The sequence below is a fragment of the Sminthopsis crassicaudata genome, chromosome 5 (genome assembly GCF_048593235.1).
Source record: "Sminthopsis crassicaudata isolate SCR6 chromosome 5, ASM4859323v1, whole genome shotgun sequence".
Taxonomy (NCBI): Eukaryota; Metazoa; Chordata; class Mammalia; order Dasyuromorphia; family Dasyuridae; genus Sminthopsis; species Sminthopsis crassicaudata.
Window position 1 is genome coordinate 35465807 of NC_133621.1, and position 19815 is coordinate 35485621.

General features: G+C 33.3%; 1 protein-coding gene across 6 annotated transcripts in view; it reads left to right on the top strand.

Annotated features, from left to right (window-relative positions):
• Positions 1–19815, top strand: part of ANKRD28 (ankyrin repeat domain 28) — a 150933-nt gene that overhangs the window by 93478 nt on the left and 37640 nt on the right. For 4 of the 6 annotated variants that reach the window (XM_074270730.1, XM_074270731.1, XM_074270733.1 and 1 more), the window contains exons 4-10: positions 272–342; positions 2696–2896; positions 3710–3797; positions 13603–13745; positions 14178–14220; positions 16416–16630; positions 19223–19301. In XM_074270730.1, the coding sequence (XP_074126831.1) occupies positions 3710–3797; positions 13603–13745; positions 14178–14220; positions 16416–16630; positions 19223–19301 (568 nt within the window). In that variant the 5' untranslated portion in view covers positions 272–342; positions 2696–2896. The remainder of the gene's footprint in view (positions 1–271; positions 343–2695; positions 2897–3709; positions 3798–13602; positions 13746–14177; positions 14221–16415; positions 16631–19222; positions 19302–19815) is intronic. The other 2 variants (XM_074270729.1, XM_074270732.1) reach the window with 1 other exon arrangement.

Sequence of the window (19815 nt, forward strand, 5' to 3'; positions counted from 1 at the left end):
AGTATTGAGAAAGGAATTGATGAGATCTGAACATGTGCTTTCAAATAATCATTTGGCTAGTTATAGAAAAATACATTACTTTGATTTATTAATAAGTACATGCTACTTTAAGTATATTTATCTAAGTTCTAAAATAATTTCACCTTGTACCTATAAATTTGTTGTTATCTCTTAATGTTTGAAACATAATCTGTTAATACTTTTGGTTTCATGATTTTAAAGAAATAATAATTTTTAATTTTAAAAAATTAACTTTTTTTTCTTGTTGCAGGAGCTAGAGTTAATGCCAAAGACAGCAAATGGTTGACTCCTTTACACAGAGCAGTTGCATCTTGTAGTGAGGTATGAAATGTTTCTTAATTGCATAATTTTTGAAGAAATGGTTACCTCATGGCCATACTATCACTATTAATGACTTTATAAAAACTTACTTTTCTCCACAAATGGGAAAATCTGAGTCTCTAGCATCCTGTGTAGACAAAAGTAATCCAGATATCCTTCCCCCAACTCCTATTATAAACAACTCATTTGATAAAGATCATTTTTCTCCTAAGGTATCTTTTATTCACAACCCTCTAGGAAACTCTCACACTCTGAGATTTACTTTTGACTTATGAGACCATGTTGCTTCTGTACTATTGCTTCCTATGATGTGTTTAGATATTCACTAATATAATTAAGTCATGATAACTGAGAAAGTACTAGTAAAAACACTACAGTTGCAAGAAATTTTAGTAACAAGAAGAGATGACTTGTAACTTTTCTGTTCAAAGTTCTTCAGTGATTCTTTTCCCTACCATATCATAATTTTTCACAAATTAATTCATATTGAGTTGTGGAAAAAGCATTCAAAACCTTACACTATTACTCTGGCCAAGATCTTATAACATCTCAGACCTTAAGTGTCCTCATTGAAAAACTAGAGGTTGTTATTTAATGCGTAGGGTTCTAGGTCACAATTATGGATTAAGAGTATGAACCTGTAAAAATATATCATAGTCTAATGTGTGTAAGATGATTTGTTGGTTCTAACATGTGTAAGATGTTAAGCATTCAGGAGGCAAAAATGAAAAAACACGGTTCCTTGCCTTAAGAAACTTATTACATTTTGATTGTGAAAGTGGAGTATGCAGGAAAAACCCCCCCACCAAAACCCATAAAACTATGAGATGGAAAATCACTAGAATAAAATAGGTGACTTTTAAGCTAGAAGAGAAGCTTAATGGAGGAGTGACACACCTGGATAAAGGGAAAGGAAACATTCAGTTGTCGAGCTAAAGATGGATATGTGTTCCAGGCATTCCAAGATCATCAGTGTAAGACTGAACATCTGTTGAGCCTATTGCAAATAGGACATGCAAATGAGTAAAGAATAAATGAAGGCCAGAATAATATGTGAAAGAATGTTTTCTCTCCCTCTCCCCTATGTCTTTTTTCCCCTTTTCCTTCCATTCTTTTCTCTTTCCTCTCTCTTCTCTTTACGTCTTTTCTTCTCCTCTTTACTCTCTCTCTTCTGTGCTCTCTCTCTTCCCTATTCTCTTCCCCTAAACTTTGCCCAATGGATATCTCTTCCCCAATGTTCCTTAAGTATCTCTTACTCAACAATTTTAAAACCACTTAACTAAAGTGGACCAAGTATATTTTTAGATTTTCTGTGTAAAAAAATGGAGATGATAATGGCATCTCCCTCACTGGGTTGTTATGAACCTCAAATGAGATAGTTATTAAGTGCTTGACCTAGTGTGTTATATACAGTGGGTCCTGAATAAATGCTTGTTCCACTCCTGCTTTCCTCTGAAAGTACAAGTTTGATCATCTGCCACTTCTACATAAGAAGCTAGTCCCCTCTCTCTAGTACCACACAGGCAGTTTTCTTCCTCCCACCAGATGACTCCTACTGTGCCACTGGTGGCCAAATGAGATATTTATGTTCCCTTCTTGATCCCAGCCTTGAAATATCTTCCTTTCCAAAGCTGAGTACAGTCTTATTAGTACTCTCTCCTTTGTCAAATTATTTTGTAGGGGGCAGCTAGGTGGCACAGTGGATAGAGCACCAGCCCTGAATTCAGGACCCAAGTTCAAATGTGATCTCAGACACTTAACACTTCTTAGCTGTATGACCCTGGGCAAGTCACTTAACCCCAGCCTCAGGGGGAAAAATTATTTTGTAAATTAATTTATATGTGAACATGTTGAATCCACCAAAGGAATACATAAATTCAATAAGGGCAGCAATTTTTTTTTCACTGTATCTCTAGCAACTAAGTGCTTGTTGAAAAAAATTCAATATTTTAAGGAATAAAAGGAGGTAATATTAAGAAAATCAAACTTGTAGTTGAGAAATAGGTAAGAAAAACATCATTTGCTAAAGAAATTTTTACTTTTTTATGCCTATAAACAAGAATTAACAATAAGAATTACTTTGTTTTGGGGGAGTCAGATATCTGAAATATCCAGAGAGAAAGCCTAAGTTACCTGAATGGTTAAGTCACAATTTTACATGATTGATTTGTCTCTACTATGTCCTTAAGAGAACCTTCAGTTTTTTGGGATTTGTCAAAGTTTATTAATAGTAATTTTTTTTGATTATAGATTCCACAAACATCATTTAATTTTAATTTTCTTAGGGGGTATCTGCATATTTTAGAACTATTCTATTCTTTTCCACTAATGTTTATTTACACATATTTTTCAGGAAGCTGTCCAGGTATTGTTGAAGCATTCAGCAGATGTTAATGCTCGTGACAAAAATTGGCAAACTCCTTTACACATAGCTGCTGCAAACAAAGCTGTCCAATGTGCTGAAGCTTTGGTACCCCTCCTAAGCAACGTAAATGTGTCTGATAGAGCTGGCAGGACAGCTTTACATCATGCAGCATTCAGTGGGCATGTTGAGGTATGCAATCATTTAATAATTATTTAGTGTTCTCTAAGTTTGAATTTGGATTTCATTTTTCCTCATACCCATAATAAAACTTTAAACTGTCATTCTAACAGACATTTGTTTCTTAATTATTATTTTAGAAGTTTATCCCACAATTATAGTCAGTTAACAAATACAACTTGCATTGAGGATTATGGAAACTAAGTGTCAGGCTGCTATATTGTATTTTGGTTTATTTTTCTTACTATTTATCACAAAATGACAAATTTATTTTAGTTTGTAGGAAATTTAAGTAAAAATTATCAAGTCCAAGGTTACAAATTAAAAGCATTATTGAATCCATAATATCCTTTGGAGTGGCATAACAGAGAAAGAAGCATTTTGGGCCTAGAGTTGGGAGGATCTGAGTACAAATCCAGCCTCAGACACTTATTAGCTGTGTTAACCTGGACAAGTAACTTCACTTCTGTTTTACTCAGGTTCCTTACCTGTAAAATTGGGTATAATAACAGTACCTAGTAGGTAGTACTTCCCTACCACAGTGGTTATAAGGATTAAATGAGATGATTGTAAAGTGCTTAACACACAGTGCCTGGCACATAGTCGAAACTTAATAAATACTTCTTTAGCTTACTTCCTTTAGACATTTTACATTTTCTTATTGAATGGGTACAAGTAGTCCAATTAGTCCAATTCCTTTCTTTTGTGGACTCATTGGATTTTTTTTTTCTTACATTTAAAAAAAAAATCCATGTATTCCCAAAAAAGTTAATTGAGAGCATCTCAACTTTATGCATTAATGTAACGTTTTATTGTTTATCCCAGATGGTCAATCTGCTGCTATCCAGAGGTGCCAATATTAATGCATTTGACAAGAAGGACAGACGAGCCATTCATTGGGCAGCATATATGGGTATGTATCTTTATTTCATTTTTGAATTATGTTTTGTAAATTATATGTTATAATTATGTATTATATTACTATATATTAAATTGTATATTATAATTCTTGAATGACTGGATTCTTGTAGAAGTTAAGGAAAGAATGAACGAACAAAATAAAGAGAGTAGTTACATATAGATTACACATACCATTATTTTAAGACTATGCCCAGTGCTATTTGAATCTTTCTATTGATATGAAATGTTGAATATGTATTGTATTTAATTCTCCTCATGATCTTGTTTTGAGATCAAGGCTTATCAGTTGCTAATCCACAGGTTTTATACTCAGTCCTCAGATTTTGTGGGGATATCTTCCTAGAAAATGCCGTGAAACAGTTGTTACTACATTGAACCTAAAGGCTTAGGTTTCCAGTGACCACCAAAAATTAATCTTTTCCCAGAGGTTTCTGCATATATTTTTATAACAAAACATTAATTCTGATAATTGTAGTTTTTCTAGGATGTAGCCAAGAAATAACCTATAAAATGCAGAGCATTTTATAATAATTTTGGTAATATGCAAAACATTTTTCTCACTAGTGATTCTCTAAATTTATGACCTTTTATGCTACTATCTCAATTTTAAAAACCACTTTCAGACAGTATTCACTTTTCATAACACAAGATCTACAATATCACAAATACAGTACAGAAAATAAAATTCTTTTAACCTAAATGTTTCTTTCCATTGGGTCATATGTCAAATAGTCTTGAATGTACATGGTTGCCTTTCACAGTCGTACTTTCTAGATGAATAATGTTTCATAAACATATAATTCATTCTAAGTCATATTTTTTATCTTACACATTTATAATTATTTTTCTCAGCTGCAAAGTTACTTCAGAACTCACAAGAAATGTGATAAATGACTAGCTTTTATCTCTTGGTCTCCTTGGTCACAAATAACTCTGATAATAAATAGTACAATGGCAGCTTTTATATAGACTTGAAGGGTTATAAAGTGATGATATTTGATTCTCACAGTAGCCAAGTGAAGTAGGAACTGTTAAGGATAACTTGGAACCCAGTTGGGTAACAACTGAAGTAAGATTCTAAGTCTTCCTGTCCTGTTGATCCTACCCTTGGAGAGTTAGCTTTGCTCCCTTCCTTCTGCTGCTGCCACCTGTTGTAAGCCCTCACTCCCTCACATCTGGCCTTGTTGAGTTGGTTGCATTGCTCTTTAGTCTCCCCCAAGTGTCACTGTCCATATTATACCCCCTTCTCAATAATATGCCTCTCAGATCAAACATAAAGATAAATAAAGCATAAAGTGCTCTCACTTTGGAAGTGCTTCGTAACTTGGCCCCTTCTGCTTTTCTGGTCTTCTTGCATCTGACTCCCTTCACCATAAACCAGCAATCCCACGACTGACTTCTTTGCTCTTCCTCACACAAGATACTCCCATTTCTGGACCCTGGTCACTTTCTTTGGTTGTCTCCCATATCTGTAATACTCTCCTTCCTGATGTACAGCTCCTGGCTTCTGTGGCCTTTTTCAATACCATTTTCTACAAGAAACTTTTCTTGACACTCCTAAATGGTAGGACAAACTGCAGAAAATTATTATATAGCTTGTTTGTATATAGCTGTCAGCTTATTGTCTCCTCCCATTAAAATAAGAATTATTTCAGAGCAGGGGCTCTCTTTCTTTGTATCCCTGGTGCTTAGCACAATGCTTAGCACATAGGGTGTGCTTACTAGTAAATGCTTATTGACTTGACTTCCTGATGCCAAATCTATTGCACTTGACTTGAACAATGTATTGCTTATTTTACTAATTAAATCCTTAATTCAAAACTTGGGATCAGGAGGTAACTTACTATAAAGTAGTTCTGGGGAGTATATGGTGAACTTGAAAGTGTATTATGTGAATGTATTTCTTGCGGAAAAGTGAACAAAGAATACCACTTCTCTCCTGGGGGAAGTGAGTATACATGTGCACATATCTGGTATGCATGTAATATATGTATGTCTATATATAGGTGGTGATCCCAAATAAATGTTAATGTGGAAGTGCTTTCATTATTCTATTAAAGTAGAAATTAAATTAATCATAGTATGCAAAACCTTTCCTGCTCCAAGCTTTGGTTTGGAGCTTTTGACAGAAAGAAAAGATAGAAAAGAGCAGTAAGCTACCTTCATTGTTCTTGTCTAGATTAAGAGTTTATGTAACTGTGGTCCCCTGGTTTGGGGTTTTTTGGTAGGTGTGGTTGCTTCATGCTCTATGAATTTTGCTTTCCAGCTATTCTGTTAATGCACATTGAGGAAAAAACTTACAGCTCTCTTCTTCCTTTCATTGGCAAAGCAGTGAACTAGATTAAAAATGACACAAAGTTTGCACAGGAAGAGAGAACAGAATGTGAGTTCTCTGATTACACATTCTTTGAATAATGGCAGCCCATTTGATTAACTATACTTAACTATGTTTTACAAATCCAAACTTATTACAGGCTCTCCTTAACTCTTGACCATATTCTTTCATTTTATATATATGTATATATGTTATGCAATTCTACCTACCATCAAGCTATTCTGCTACTTGTTCAGATCTGTATAGTGTCAAGCCTAGGCCATCAACTGGTTCCTGTGGCACTGTTCTGTTCTTTTCTTCTCTCTTCTCCATTGTTCTTCATCAGGAATCCCTTACAGTGTTCCCTCACATATAGCAAGTTATATTTTGAAATGTTTTAAGGAAAATTTCTTCAAGTGTTTTCCTTTAAATAAGATACCTGCCATAATATCAAGTCTAAATGACCCAGAAAATATTTGTTGGCATGATTTAGGACATGATCCTCCTTAGATAAAAACATTTAAAAAAATGTTCTTAGTAAAAACCCATCAAACATAAACATTTCAACATATATAGAAGGAAAAAAAAAGGCAATATGCATAAGATTGGGACAGCTGGATGGTAACTGAGCCTGAAAACAGAAAGACTCATCTTCTTGGGCTCAAATCCAGCCTCAGAAGCTTACTAGCTATGTGAACCTGGGTAAGTCACATGGCCCTATTTGTTTATTTCTCATCTGAAATATGAATCATAAAAGAGACAGCAAACTGCTTCAGTATCTTTGCCAAGAAAACCGCAATTTAGGGTCACAAAGAGATATGACTTGCAATAAGAATGAATTTGTTATGTGTACTATTTGATTTTTCTCTTTGTAGCCTATAGCTGGTATTAGGAACATTTGTGTGTGTTATATATCTGATTTTTAACCACTAATTGGTTTTTTTAAAACCAGTATCAACTTGTTTCTTTTTTTTTTTTTTTTAATTATTTTTTTATTAAAGCTTTTTATTTACAAAGCATATGCATGGATAATTTTTCCAACACTGACCTTTGCCTAACTTTTTGTTCCAAATTTTCCCCTCCTTCCCCCAATCCCCTCCCCTACCTAGCTGGCTGGTAGTCCAATACATGTTAAAGATATTATCAACTTACTGCTTTGTACTGTGGTTTAAAATGTGGTACTGCTAGGCCCTCTTTTGTTTCCATGTCATTTTATTATTATTTCTCTTGATGTTTTTAACTTTTTTGCCTCCATATGAATTTCATTTTTTTGTTTTAATTGACTCTTTGTGATCCCATTTGGTGTTGGTTTGGTTATCTTGGCAAGGTTAACTGAAATGGTTTGCCATTTCATTTCCTTCTCTAGTTCACTTTTTAAAGTAAACTAGATGCTTATGAAACTGAGGCAAACGGGTGCCCAAAGTCATAAAAATAGTAAGTGTCTGAGGCCAGATTTGAAATCATGAATTTCTGACTCCAGGCCTGCTACTTTCCAGTTGTTACCTTTGCTGCCTCTAATTTCATTATTTCTCTCTTCTTTCTTTCTCTCTTTTCTCTCTCCTTCCCCTTTGCTGCTTTTTTACTGCTATAACATTAAATAATAATTTAGGTAATATTGTAAATGTCATTCTATTCTCGACCAGTTAATATTTCACCAGTCATTTTAGTCTAATTAAATTTATAAATTTGCAATTATATTTGCAAATAAATTATATGAAACATTCAAAGAATAATTACAATATGACATAAATTGTTTGGATCTCTTGGTATTTTTTTGCAATCAAATTCAAATGCGAACAATGATATGGTCATCAACCAGGGAGAGTCAAAACAGAAAAATGAAGCTCTAGACCAATATCCCTAATGAACAAAAATGAAAAACATTTAAATACCTCTTATGGGCCAGATACCATGCCAAGTTCTGGACGTACAAAAAAGAGGCAAAAGATAGCCTTTGCCCTCAAATATCTTATGATTTAAATTATAAATATTAGCAAAAGAGGTTACAATAACCTCTAATAAATTTATACCTTATGACCAAGTTTGTTTTGTACTATTAATTTAGAGTTGGTTTGAAATTAGGAAAACTATAAATAGATAAAGCAGAAACAAAATTATTGCTTTCTCCGAGTGATGTGTGGTGTAATAAAAGAACCTTAAAGGGACAACTAAAAAGTTAGTAAAAAATTAGTAAAAAATCCATACAAATCAGCAGCAATTTCTGTGTAATACTAATAATAAAATTCAGGCCTTCTTGACTTCATGGCAGTACTTTGTTCCTTGTGTCTTCAGCTGCCACAGTTTTTTAGAGTTATTGAAATAGCTATTTTTAAAATGTTTTTGGTTTTGTTTCTAGTATTTAAATACATAAATTCAGCATTGGTGAGGAATTGTCCGTGCTTTAAGAAAGTTTTTTTTTTTTTTACTAATACATTTTGTTTTTACATCACAATCATTTCTACATACATCCCTTTCCTGCCCTCTCTCAGTGTGTTCTTTTGTAATAAAAGCCATAGTCATATCAATTGTGGCTGATTATATACACTATGCCTTGCTCTCCATTTCCTTCCCTCTTTTCCCTATCCCCTCCCTCTCCAATCATCCATCCTTGCAAAAAAATTTTAAAAAGGAAAGAAAGAATTGAATTTTTTTCAGGTCTTTCCATGCAAAACTTGGTGCTGACAAGTTGAGTTCCATTTCCATATGTATTTATTGTTTTCTGTTTGCTTCAATTTTGTATCTCCTTGATTCTTACTTTTTTCCCCTTCAAATTCATTGCATTTATCTTTCCTTTTTTTCTGGGGTAGCTGGTGGCACAGTACAGTTATAGGCCTAGAATCAGGAAGACTTGAATTCATATAGCTTGGGACACTTGCTATAGGTCCCCAGGCAAGTCACTTAACCTCTGTCTGCCTCAGTTTCTTCATCTCTAAAATGAGGATTAGTAGCACCTATGTTCCAAGATAACAATGTGCAGTGCTTTAGTAGACGCCATTAAAATGTTACTTATCAATATTATTATTACTTTAGTGTAGTATTATGCTGTTATAATATTATTCTGTTATAACCATATACCACAGTCTTTTAAAACATTTCCCATGTGATTGGGCATTACTTAATTTCCAGGTTTCAACTCTTATCCAAAGTATTATTAGAATGTAAGTGCAGAAGTTTTTTTCACATTTGTCTTTATTTTCTCATTGCTTAACATAGAGACTGGTATTTAAGTTCCTTATAAATGCCCATTGTTTCTTATTTATGGGATCTTTTTTCTATCTTGGGCAAAATGAAGAAACATCTTTTACTCTCTTATCACTCTTATCACAAATGTTTGAGGCAGTTCATTTTCATTGACAGTATAATAGTGGATGCCTTTTCCATTGCCTTCCTAAGTCATCATCTTTGCCATTTTCCTCTATACGTGAATTAGGTGAAACATTAGAGTTGGGTGATGATTACTAATGATTTTGAGTAGTCTTTCATATTATTACCAACTGGCAATTTTCCTTTTGAAAAAATACTCATTCTTTTATGTTTCTCTTCTAGGGAATGATTTGATTTTATATGTGCATTCATTACCTATATATATTTTATATCTCAGACATATTTGTTGCAAAAATTTTTTCTGTTAATAGCTTCCCTTATGATCCTAGCTATGTAGATTTTGTTTTTGTAAAATCTTTTCAGTTTTATGTATTAAAATTCTGTATTGTCTTCTATGTTTTCATCGATCTTTAAGTTTAGTTAAGTATCCATCTGACACATTGTAATATGTTGTCCAGTGATACTTATAAAAAGAACAGAAAGATTAAATATGTTATTCAGTGTGAAGAAATATAATATATATTCTAGAATGAAGCACAATGCCCTGTCTATGCCTTCTATCTATCTGCGAATGGTTTTAAATTTTAAAAATTATATTTTGTTATTTTCAATCAGCAAAAATCTGCCCTCTCACTTTCCTACCCTATCACCCCCTTTTACTGTCATCCCCCTACCTCCCAAACACACTTGAGACATAAAGAGCCCATCCCATCACTTCTTATAATGCAATATTATTCCATCATATTTATATGCCGTAACTTTTTCAGCCTTTCCCCAATTTATAGGCAGCCCCTTTGACCGATTCAGGTAAGAGTGAAGTTGAAGTGTCAGTTTCTCTACCTTCCTCTCAACTCTCAACCCCATCAGGCTATGTTTATTAAGACTTCTAGTTGCTCACTCATTATGTGAGATAATTTTCCCTAATCTTTCTTTTCATTCTCCTTCTGTGTGTTCTTCTTCCCTTCTCTCCATTCTTTTAAGATCAAGACACCAAGTAATGCAACAGAATCACTCCCAGGCCTTGTCTAATTATACTGCTTCTGTGGCCCAGGATGATAAGATTCAGAATAGACACATGTATTGAAAGTAAGCAGTTTATCCTTTTTTTAGTTCTTTTTATCATGTTCATTATGATGTTTATCTTCTTATGCTACCTTTCACTCTTGTGTTTGAACTTAATCATTTATACACAGTTTGGATCTTTTCATCAGGAATTCAGTTTCATCAAAGGTTCATTTTCCCTCTATATAGCATTGTACTCAGTTTTGCTGGCTATGTTATTCTTTGTTGTAAGCTTGTATCTTTTGCCTTCTCAATTACTGCATTTAAGCTCCTCACTATTTTACAGTGGTGTCTAACTGTGGTTCTTCAATATTTGAATTCCTTTTTTTCTGCTTGCTTTGCAATATTATTTCTTTGGTCTAAAAGTTCAGGATTTGGACTATGATGTGCCTGGATATTTTCATTTTAAGCATTCTTTCAGGACGTAACCAGTGAATTCTTTCCATTTCTATTTAGTCTAACTCTCTGTTTCTAAGAGCTCTGAATTCATAGTTTAAATTTTTCATGAATTGTGATGATTTGCAGGCTCTTTTTTTGTCTTTTTTTGTCTTGTTTTTTTAGAATCATTGGCTTTTCTTTGGTCCATTTTAATTTTCAGGGAGTATGTTGTTTAGGCAAGATTTTCTCCATCTTGTGCCAAGTATTAATTCCCTTTCCAGTTCTTTATCCCATAGTTCTCATTTCTTTGCCAATTTTCTCCTCGTTTATTTATTTCACACTTCATTTATTAAAACTTTTTTTTTTTTACTTCATCTTTTCCAGGTATTTTCATTGAGTTTGTTTCCAAGCTATAAATTTCTCTGACAAAATATTTGTGGTTGTTTTCTGCATTTGTTTATTATGTCGAGGCTCTCTCTCTCTCTCTCTCTCTTTTTTTTTTTTTTTTTTTTGCTCATTCCTGCAGCCTACTTCTTATGTCAAGTTCAGACTTGGCATAAGGATTGGTTTTGTTATTCCAAGACTTCAGGAACCCAACAGTTTTCTGTGCTCCTGGAGTAATCTGATTCAGGACAAAAGATTGATTACTTTCCTTTGGGTGTGATCTCTGCAAATTCCTGACTTGGAATTTTAGCAACCGAATATTTGTCACTCTACCCATACCAGTTAGTAGTGACAAAATTAGAGGATCCCTGGGTCTCCATTGGCCTCTCCAGGTTTCAGATAAGGCTAGAAGTTGAACCTGAGACCTTGCTCAGCTCCTAGGATGTGGACTACTCTGCTGCTGCTTGCTTCTGAACTTTTTTGTTGATACTACCCAGAAATATGGAAACTGTGCTTTATCTCCTCTCCCTTCCCCATTTTCATGTTCTATTCTCAATCTACCATGAATCTGTGACCTATAACTGAGTAATTGTTGAAACTGCTAGATGGCACTTATCCCATCATAGTGTCCTATTTGGATCTGGGTGTGGCCTTGCCTGAATCTGGAACCTCCTTTTGCTTTTTAATGCATTGGAGTGTTCTAGGCACAGTATTTGCCTGTGTCAGCAGACCTCTCATGTTTCCCAGTGCTGAGCTGTTCCAGACAAAGAACTCGCTATGACTTTTTCTGGATCTTACCAAGAATCATTCTAATGCATCTTCTAGATTTGTTTGGAAGAGTTGTGGATTCAGCTACATTGCTTCCTACTTTTTTTCTTTTCTTTTCTTTTCTTTTCTTTTTTAACATTCTTTTTTTTAAAATGTATTAATAGCCGTCTGTTTTCAAAATACATGCAAAGATAGTTTTCAACATTCATTCTTGTAAAACCTTGTGTTCCAAGTTTTTCTCCTTCCCTTCACTCTACCTCCCCTAGACAGCAAGTAATTCAATGTAAGTTAAATATATGCAGTTCTTCTAAATATTTTTCCACATTTATCATGCTGCACAATTGTTTCCTATTTCTTTAACTCTCTTAGTTCCACCCTCTAAGATCCTGTTGTGATGAACAAACTACACTTTAGAATTCCATTTCCTGTGCCTAATTTTAGTATCTTAATATTAATTAAAAGCCCAATTACAGAAGTTTGCTAAAAATTTAAAGCTGTTGTAACTTACATTTTAAATCATTCTTTCTCTATACACACACATTTGTTTGCATTGAAGAAGGCCTAATGAGAGATTATTTGAATGAGATAAATATATTCAGCTACTGAATACTTACAGTATCATACTGGCCCAGATCATTCTAGGGTTTTGTAGAGCCTCAAAAGATGCTGGAAAATAGAGTGAAGTCAAATATTATCATTATTTTAAATAAAAGAATATTCCTGAAGAAGTAATAGGTTGTGGAATAGTGGGTCATAATGTGAAAAATTCACAACAGACGTTTTCATAGTTACTAGGGCCCATAGGCAAAATCAAAATGATTAAGCACCAGGCTGTGAGTTATGGAAACTTTTGAAAGATCAGAGGAAGTAAAGGTGAGATGTGGAGAGTTAGGGAGGATACTCGCTTAGAATAAATTCACACGCAACTACATGATAAGACTATTGAGTATGCTTTAGATATGAATGACTACGGGAACAGAATGGGCTCTGTTAAAGTTCACATCATTCCTGCGCATATTTTGTGCCTTTTTAGTGAGCAATTTGACAGTTTTGGGTTTGTTTTTTTTTTTTTTAACTGAAGTATGGCTAATATACCACAGTATTTCTTTAAAAATGGAAATACAGAAAAGTCAAGTATTTTTTCCCTGACAATGGAGAAAGGATGGAGTTCACAGCGTTGTAAATATTAAGCTGGTAGGATTTAACAACTTGGAAAATGTAAGAAATCATAAATAATAATCATTGTTTTAAACCATTTTAGAAGGTTTGTGGATTGCAAATTAATCATAGTGAAGGATGATTATCCATAAATTTGAAGTTAATGTGCATGAAAGTCATCAGAGATAATAGTTCTTTTATGTCCCCTTCCCCTTCCAAGCCCAATTACCTTTATTTTTTTATTATTGTCCTATATATTCATTTTCTATGATTTTCTATATATGCACAAGTGTATATGTAAATAGTGGGTAAGGGGAAACCAAAATTTATATTTATTGACTTTGTACAGATAAAGATATATACAGCAATGAAAAAGATAGAACTATTTATCTTTACCCACTAATTTCAGGTCACATTGAAGTTGTGAAATTGCTTGTCGCTCATGGAGCTGAAGTCACATGTAAAGATAAGAAATCTTATACGCCTCTTCATGCTGCTGCTTCTAGTGGAATGATCAGTGTCGTGAAATATCTTCTAGATCTCGGTGTTGATGTAAGTACAGGGAAAGTTTTGAAAAGGACAGTATCAAATTTTGTATTATTGGTCAGTGTAATATAGACATTTTCCCCATGTTCTAAATGCTTCCTAAAGTTTTTCCTTTTATTGCATGTGTCTTCAAATATGAAAACAACCCATTATATTCAATTCAGTTTGCTAAATATTTGCACCTACATTGTACCCAACTAAGTTCTAAGGGCAGGGGATTTTTTAAAAAGGCAAAAATCCAGACTCTGCCCTCCATTCTAATGGATGATTTTGCAGTTTAGCTATTCAACAGGAATATAATTGAGTAGGAAGTGTGCAATTTTACTTATGAGATAAAAAGGGTACCCTGAGATATTTTTTGAGGATGAGTACCTTCAGTTAGTAGAAATTTTTCTTTTAGATGTAGTTATAAGTTCTTCACCTCTGTTTCTGCTATAGGCTCCAGGAGATTCTATCTTCCTACTGAACAACTTGTCGAAAAAGTTAAGTTTTATTATGATTGCTCCAATACCTTCTTAGAAACACCTCACTTACCCAGCAATTTCAGGCATCTGAAATACAGCTGAGAACTGGAGGAAGCAAAAAACCTTTTCAAGCAAACAAGATAAGTGTTACACACTGACACTTCTGTGATATACCCCAAATAGAAAGCTGTTGGCTCTTTTTCCTTGTGTTAATTCCAACAGACTTGATTATATTTTTTGAGTATAGAGCTATGTGCAGACAAAACACAGAAGTAGAAAACTAGTAAAGAGAGAGAAAATAGTTGAGACATGTGCTGACAACAGTATCCCAATCCAATTAATTTATCTTCACATACATTTTAAAGATGTAATCTCAGTTTAATAATATAATACCTTTTCTCATAAACTTAATTTGGAAAGTCATGTTTTTGAATTCTGAAGTAAAATATCCTTATATCCTTTTGGATAACACATTGATTTAATTGTATGTTTCCTTTGTAAGTTTTTTTTCATTGACACATGCCGATTAATTTTGTTTCACTATTTTAACACATTTAAGATTTTTTGTTTTGTTTTGTTTTATTAATATGGGATGTGAAATCTTTGCTTTAAGTAAACTAATGGAAAAGAATATTGCACATTTTGTGCCTTTTTAGTGAGCAATTTGATGGGTTTAACTGAAGTATGGCTAATATACCACAGTATTTCTTTAAAAATGCAAATACAGAAAAGTCAAGAATTTTTTTTTCCTTCAATAACAAAATACTTGGAAAATTGTTCATTAGAATGATCTTTATTTTCTGATTTGTTTTCCACTTTATACAAGTGAATTTTGTGGTGCTAAATAGAATGAACTTTTCTTAAACAAAATCATTCATTTAAGAAGCATTTCTTAATTACCTACTAACTACACTATGTTAGGTGCTGGAAAGGAAGTATAGAAAATGCATATATATATATATGTATATATATATATATATATATATATATATATATATATATATATATATATATATATATATATATATATATATATATATATATATATATATATATATATATATATATATATATATATATATATATATATATATATATATATATAGTGTTTTCCATTCTTTACATTTTTAGTTTATAGTCCATCCAAATGTGTTTTTCTACACACCCACACACATACACACATAGACACAGAGATATAGTTACATACACACATACATTCATATACATACATACATTACTGCATTACCTTTTGGGAGTTCTTTAGATAAATAGGAAACATAGATTATTACAGAGATACTGGAATTTTCAATTTATACCTTCAATTTGAATTATTTTCAAATAAATGGTTTCGTTTGAGAAATGATTAACAATAGGAAACTGTGATTGGTAATGTTATAAGGCTTAAAACTTAGTTCATATATATTTTATGATTTTAATTTAATGTCAAATAAGTCTTCAATAAAAATTGTAAGATTTTTAGTTATCATGAGTGCATACATACAACTTACATTCTCTATTCATGCTATTCCCATCTTATGGCTTAATATAGAAAGATTGTTTTATTATCAACACAATTATTTCCAAAGAAAACTATTTCAAAAATTGTTTGTCTCAGCTCTGTAGCATACTCCTTTCATAAAAGGTAATGTGTTACAATGCATTTAAGGAGAAGAAGTCTCTGCTGTACCATTGTGTGACTTGCTTATTTTTCTACACTGAATCAAATGTAAATGAGAGATGATAAGTACCATCTCAGAGAGTTAGTTATTGATCATAATTGGCAGTTCTCCATAAAGTGTATAGTGTTTGTTTGGTTTTTAGTTTATATTTTGGATCTCTTGGCCACCCTATGGGTGGCTTGCATTTGTACAGTGCTTTAAGATGTACTTGTTATGTTATTTGGTCCTCACAACAACCCTGTGAGGGAGGGAGCCATTTTACAGAAGAGGGAGACTAATGCTTAGAGAGGAAGGCACTTGTCCAAGATCTCAAGTCATTATCTCAAGCAATCTAGTACAGGGCTTCTGAGTGAAGTGCAATGCTCCCCAAAATCTGAGTCGAGATATTACAAGGATTACTATGCCCATTTTACCTATGAAGAAACACAACCTTATAACTTATAACTTATAACAGGGAATGCAAAGGAAGGAATGTTTCTAAGTACATAAGGGACAGCTACAGATGTGCTCACCAGCTCTCTCCTTTGTCTGATAGATGAATGAACCTAATGCTTATGGAAATACACCTCTTCATGTAGCCTGCTATAATGGACAAGATGTGGTTGTGAATGAACTTATAGATTGTGGTGCTCATGTCAATCAAACGAATGAGAAAGGATTTACTCCCTTACACTTTGCTGCAGCATCGACACATGGTGCTCTCTGCTTGGAGCTCCTGGTTGGAAATGGGGCTGATGTGAACATGAAGGTATGGACTTTTAAATTACTTTTGAAAATTGGCTGCTATTCACAACTTAAATATTTACATCAGAGGTGTAAATGAGTAAAAAAATAGTTTCTATTTTCTATAATTGTTCATAATCATCCTTTAACAATTCGCTAAGAGGTATTTCCCCCCTCTCTTCCCCCAGGGAAAATGCTCCCAAAACCTGAAGCATCTTGCCCACTAAATGGAATTGAATTAGCTCTGAGTAATTCAGAGATGTTCTCACTGCTTGCTTCATGATTTATTTATCATATATTCATATGCCAGTCCATGGTCTTGTGGCCTGAAAAAGTAAGCACAAAATGAAAGTATAAATACTTGGAGAATTGATAAATCAAAGCCTAAAAACAGGAAGCAGCACTTTGATTAAAAGTTGGTAACAAATCTCTCTTGCCAATATACTAAATCACTATTCCTTACTCTGGTGTTTAGGATCCCTTTGAGGAAAAGAAGATATCATGAAATAATTTTGAGGATCTCATCTTGAGACTGAGAGAAAAGGGAAAGAAACTGTGTGCCAGGCTTTACAGATATCTGATTGCATCTCACAACAATCCTATGTGTGCTATGATTATCTACATTTTGTAGTTGAGAAAACCGAGGCAGAATTACACAGCTAGCAAGAACCTGAAACTGGGTTTGAACTCAGGGCTTCTGCCTTTAGGTCCAGTCCTTTGATCTTTGCACCACTAGGTTTCTCATGGCAGAGATCACAGTGCAATGTATAATGCCCAGGATACTGAGATCCAAGCCCTACATCTGGCACAGTGCTGCCTATAAGGCCATGTAATAGTGTTTTAGGCAGCTCTCTGAGGGTTATAGAGATGATGCCATCCAGATGATGCTGAGCTGGTAAAGGGAGGGTCTCCATCCATCAATAAAACCACAGGGCTAGTCTTTTGTCTCTATCCTGGAGATTGGTTGCAGTTGCTCAAAGAATGAGAAAAACTTTTCTATGACCTTTTGTCTCTTTCTTTAGCGCAAATAGCTTGCTGCTATTGACCCTTCTAGTGATGGTCATGAAAAGTCATCTGATAATTATTCTGAGTCTGAAATACCTTAAAATCCAGGTAAATCAAGTCCAGTAGCCTAGATATCGGGAAAAAAGAGCTTGGGCTGCCAAGTTTCCATTTCCTGGGGGACACAGATATTTTTTATGAGATAACATGTTTGTGGTCTGGGCTGCCTTTCTCTTGAGGCTTCTCCCAAAACCTTGAGACAGTTTCTAAAAATATTTGTTTTGGGTTACAACATAGTTGGAGTGGCTTTAACTTTTTAAATTTGCATATTCTACAATAAAGAGCCTTCACTAAAACCTGACTTATCTAACAAAAGTTGATAATGACTAGCTGCTGCTTCCAAGCTTTGAGTGCATCCCCCTGGGGAGCTGGCATCTCACCAGTGTAACTTCTTTGGGAGCTTTACTTTGCCTCTTAGTGGACAGTTTTATGCATGGGGATAGCCAGAAAAGTTCAGGGGGGTAAAAAGGCTTGTCAGTTGAGTCTCATAATTATACTTCTTGAACTTAGCCTTTGAAAAACAATACATTTTACAATTTAAAAGGTGTATTATTTAGAGAAATTGAATATTATTTACTGTTATGAATTCTTTCTCCTTATCTAACTTCTTAAAGGCAATGATTATGTTTATTAGTTGAATAAAATTTACTAATTTTGCATTGATGATAAAATTAAATATTTCATAAATAACAAGTTAGTGTTTCAATTTAACAAAAATGTTAAAATGACTGCATTGGTCTCTGGAGATAGGAAAATGAAAAAAATTGTTCACTTTTCTTAACCCCAACACCTTACCCCCATGATATTTATAATCGAGTAATGATTGAATGATAGGCTTAGTGGACCAGATAATAGAATGTTTTCCCTCAACCCTTAATATAATAATTTTCTTTTAAATATGATGGTTGAAGCACAAGATATTTCATTATCCTTCAAGGACTTAAATGTTTTCATTTTAAAATTTTCTCAAATCTAATAACACATATAAAGCCACTTTATTTTACTTAGTCATCTCAACAACGAATTTATACTTAAAATGAGATCTCAATGTTTAAACATATATTTTGTGGTGAAATCTGTACATTATGTTCTTTTCGTGAATATAGACTTTGTTGAAGTAGTTAGAATCTTGTTTTAAATCCCACATATAGGAGTGTTTTATATAGCAATACTTCATTCATCACGTCAGTTTCTGATAGTTGAGTCTGCAGCTAGGAAAAAGGTCTGATGCTCTCATGTTCTTGCTGTGGCAAATTAGTATCTGTGATTCCTCCTCAGTCAAGGAGCAAATGTGGGTAAATTTGTCACACTTGGAAATTTCTGTTCATGCTTATTCTGCTTAGTCTTTTTTACAGTGACCTGAATTGAAGACTGATTCTTTGTGTGTGCTCTTCTACTAGCTTACCTTTTAATATCTTAATTGAAATTATAGTATTTCAAAGCTACACAATAATTATGCACAAAAAATATCTGGCTTCAATTCTAGCCATTGTCAATGTACTTTCAATATTTATGTAAGTAGTAGAATAATTTCTTTTTAATTGTATTTCTTTAGAGCAAAGATGGGAAGACACCATTGCACATGACAGCAATCCATGGCAGATTCTCAAGATCACAAACCATTATCCAGAGTGGTAAAAAGTATTTTTGTTTCTGTTTTCAGATGTAGTTATAAACTGATCTTTAGAAAACAAAAACAAAAAAAGCGTCTCTGCATGTTATTAGTTATTGCCATAATAGAACAGATATCTCCATGTTTGTCTTCAAATCCCACTAAAATTAACAATTCTGTGTTTCTTGTAGTTTTCATTAGTTTTTTCTCTTATGTTTTTCTTAATGGAATGTAGAAAGAGAAGCCATCTTAAATATCAACAATTCCTTTTTAAGTTGGTTAATGGGCAATAAGCCTATTTCTTTGTCATTTCTTATTATTGTTTCTTATTATTATCATTTCTTTTATTGTTGTGGGTGTTGGTGACACTTCTGTTTTGTATTTACTAGTTGCATTATGTTAATTTAAAATGTCGTGATAGATTATTTTAAGAAAGTGATAGTCATCTTTTTTGAGTGATAGAAATATAGAACCCAATAAATATTTGTTTTGAGTTAAATTGGTGTAGTCTTTAGCTATTAGCAAAGAATTGGTCT